The following is a 2102-nucleotide window of genomic DNA, read 5'->3' on the forward strand; positions in this document are numbered from 1 at the left end:
ATCCCCAGTGTGACTCCCTTGGAGAAATGAAATTTTTCATTTCAAGTAGCTATCAATTACAGATTGCTCCTGGGTTAGGGGTGGGTCGTATGTCCACTTCTCCTTCCTGTTCCAGAATCCCATGTGGTACAGCCACTTTCAGCGCTGTGCATGCAGCCATAGACTCTGTGAGTTTTAATTTGGTCTCAGAAAGAAACAACAGAAAACAAAGATCAAGCACAGAACTTGCTGTGATTCTCACTATGGAAAGCTTCCTCTCCTCTCAGCTGCCACATGCACATTCTCTTCACTGCTGTGTGTCATGTGTTTATTAACCCCATTGTTGGAAGTGACTATGGCACGTTAGGTCCTTTGAGTGACTCTGACACTAACACTGAGAGGATGTAAACACAGAAGAAACAGCAGGTGTTCACCTGCTGATTTGGCTTCCTTGGACATCAACTCAATTTAACGAAGCAGTTCCACAATATCTTATTTGTATTCTTAGTAATTGTAGTCCAGGCAGATTCTCTCATACTTATGTGGAATAAATCACCATGTCACTTTAGGAGTCAAAATTTAAAAGAGTATAGAAGGATCTATCATGTTCCAAGTCTATACTGCTCAGGTAAATACCCTGTCAGAAAAAGTGTAGGTTTTCAATCTGTTACTGTTTTTGCTTTGTTTCCTGTCTCTTCCTACTCCTTACCTTGTATTCTTGGCCAGCCTCTTCAATGAGAGCTGTTTGGTGACCATGGTGCTCTTGAGATCGCTCACAAAGCCAGCAGATGGCCATCATGTCCTTCCTACAGAAGAGCTGGAGTTTCTCTTCATGTTGTGCACAGACATTCCCCTTTTGCTTTTCCTCTGGACTGAACTTGAACTCCTTGAGCCTCTCTACTATGTTGCCCACATGTCGATTATGCCTCAGATTCCCAAAGGAGTAAGGAATTCGGCACACAGGGCAGTTGGCCTCCCCTTCTGTGTTTCTGTTGGATTCATAGTTGAGTGCGATGCAAGCTTGGCAGAAGCTGTGGTTGCAATCTGCACTCATGGGTTCCTTCAGGAGCTCCAGACAGATCGGACAGGTTATCTCCTCCTTTAGTATCTCCAGGACTGATGAAGCCATACTTGCTGTGATCCTGTGTCTGTCTGTCCTGACTTCTCACAGTTCTGCAAGGCTGCCTGTGTGATAGGGATGGGGATAAAGACCAAGTAAGAAATGGAGGATCAGAATGAACCCTGTGTAGAGGTTAAGAAAGGACCACAATGACAAGTTAAAAGAACAAAAGAAGAAATATGGAAGGAGGTTTGGTGATATAGCAAGTAGTATTATGTTACACTTCAAGTGCTGTACTTTTAAGTCATCCCAAATGATAAATTTCATGTATGGGAATGTTATCCCTCTTTTACTGAAGAGTAGAAAGAATTTATTGTCAAGAGCCTTGTATAATCTCCCTTCTATCCTTCCCTGTCTTTCCCAGGCACCATCATCAGTGTCAAAAGCATCAAACCTCTCATACCTCTGTCCACTCCTCTATTGTCAGGAATAGTCAGTGAGACTCACTTTGATCCTCAGAAATAGAGAGTGGGACTCACTCTGACCCTCTGGACTAGTCAGTGAGACTCACATTGATCCTCAGAAATAGAGAGTGAGACTCACTCTGATTCTCAGGACTAGTCAGTGAGACACACCCTGACCCTCAGGACTAGTCAGTGAGACTCATTCTGACCTTCAAGACTAGTCAGTGAGACTCATTCTCACTTTCAAGACTAGTCAGTGGGACTCACTCTGACCCTCAGGACTAGTCAGTGAGACTCACTCAGACCCTCTTAATTGCCAGTTTCTTACCAGACAGAGCTGATTCTGACATGGAGTGTAAACACTTCCACATCCTGATGCACTTATTAAATGATTTCTCTTATTATCATCTAATAAAAGACTATGTGTGTGTTTGTTCATATGGTTACATTAACCCCTGTGCTCAATGTATAGAGATGGTCATTTAAGAGGGTCATTTAGCTTCATTGCACTGCAAATTTATGGAAATCATTCTATGGAGTCTACTTTCATTGGTGCCTGCTCTAACCAATAGAGGTCACCAGAGAAATAAGAGGTGGCT

At 43.0% G+C, this 2102-nt stretch overlaps 1 protein-coding gene across 3 annotated transcripts in view; it reads right to left on the reverse strand.

Moving 5' to 3' along the window:
* LOC116102721 (tripartite motif-containing protein 30A-like) overlaps positions 1-2102 on the reverse strand; it is a 28271-nt gene that overhangs the window by 12479 nt on the left and 13690 nt on the right. For all 3 annotated transcript variants that reach the window (XM_031387712.1, XM_031387713.1, XM_031387714.1), the window contains exon 2: positions 689-1164. In XM_031387712.1, the coding sequence (XP_031243572.1) occupies positions 689-1108 (420 nt within the window). In that variant the 5' untranslated portion in view covers positions 1109-1164. The remainder of the gene's footprint in view (positions 1-688; positions 1165-2102) is intronic.

The sequence above is a fragment of the Mastomys coucha genome, unplaced genomic scaffold (assembly GCF_008632895.1).
Source record: "Mastomys coucha isolate ucsf_1 unplaced genomic scaffold, UCSF_Mcou_1 pScaffold21, whole genome shotgun sequence".
NCBI lineage: Eukaryota > Metazoa > Chordata > Mammalia > Rodentia > Muridae > Mastomys > Mastomys coucha.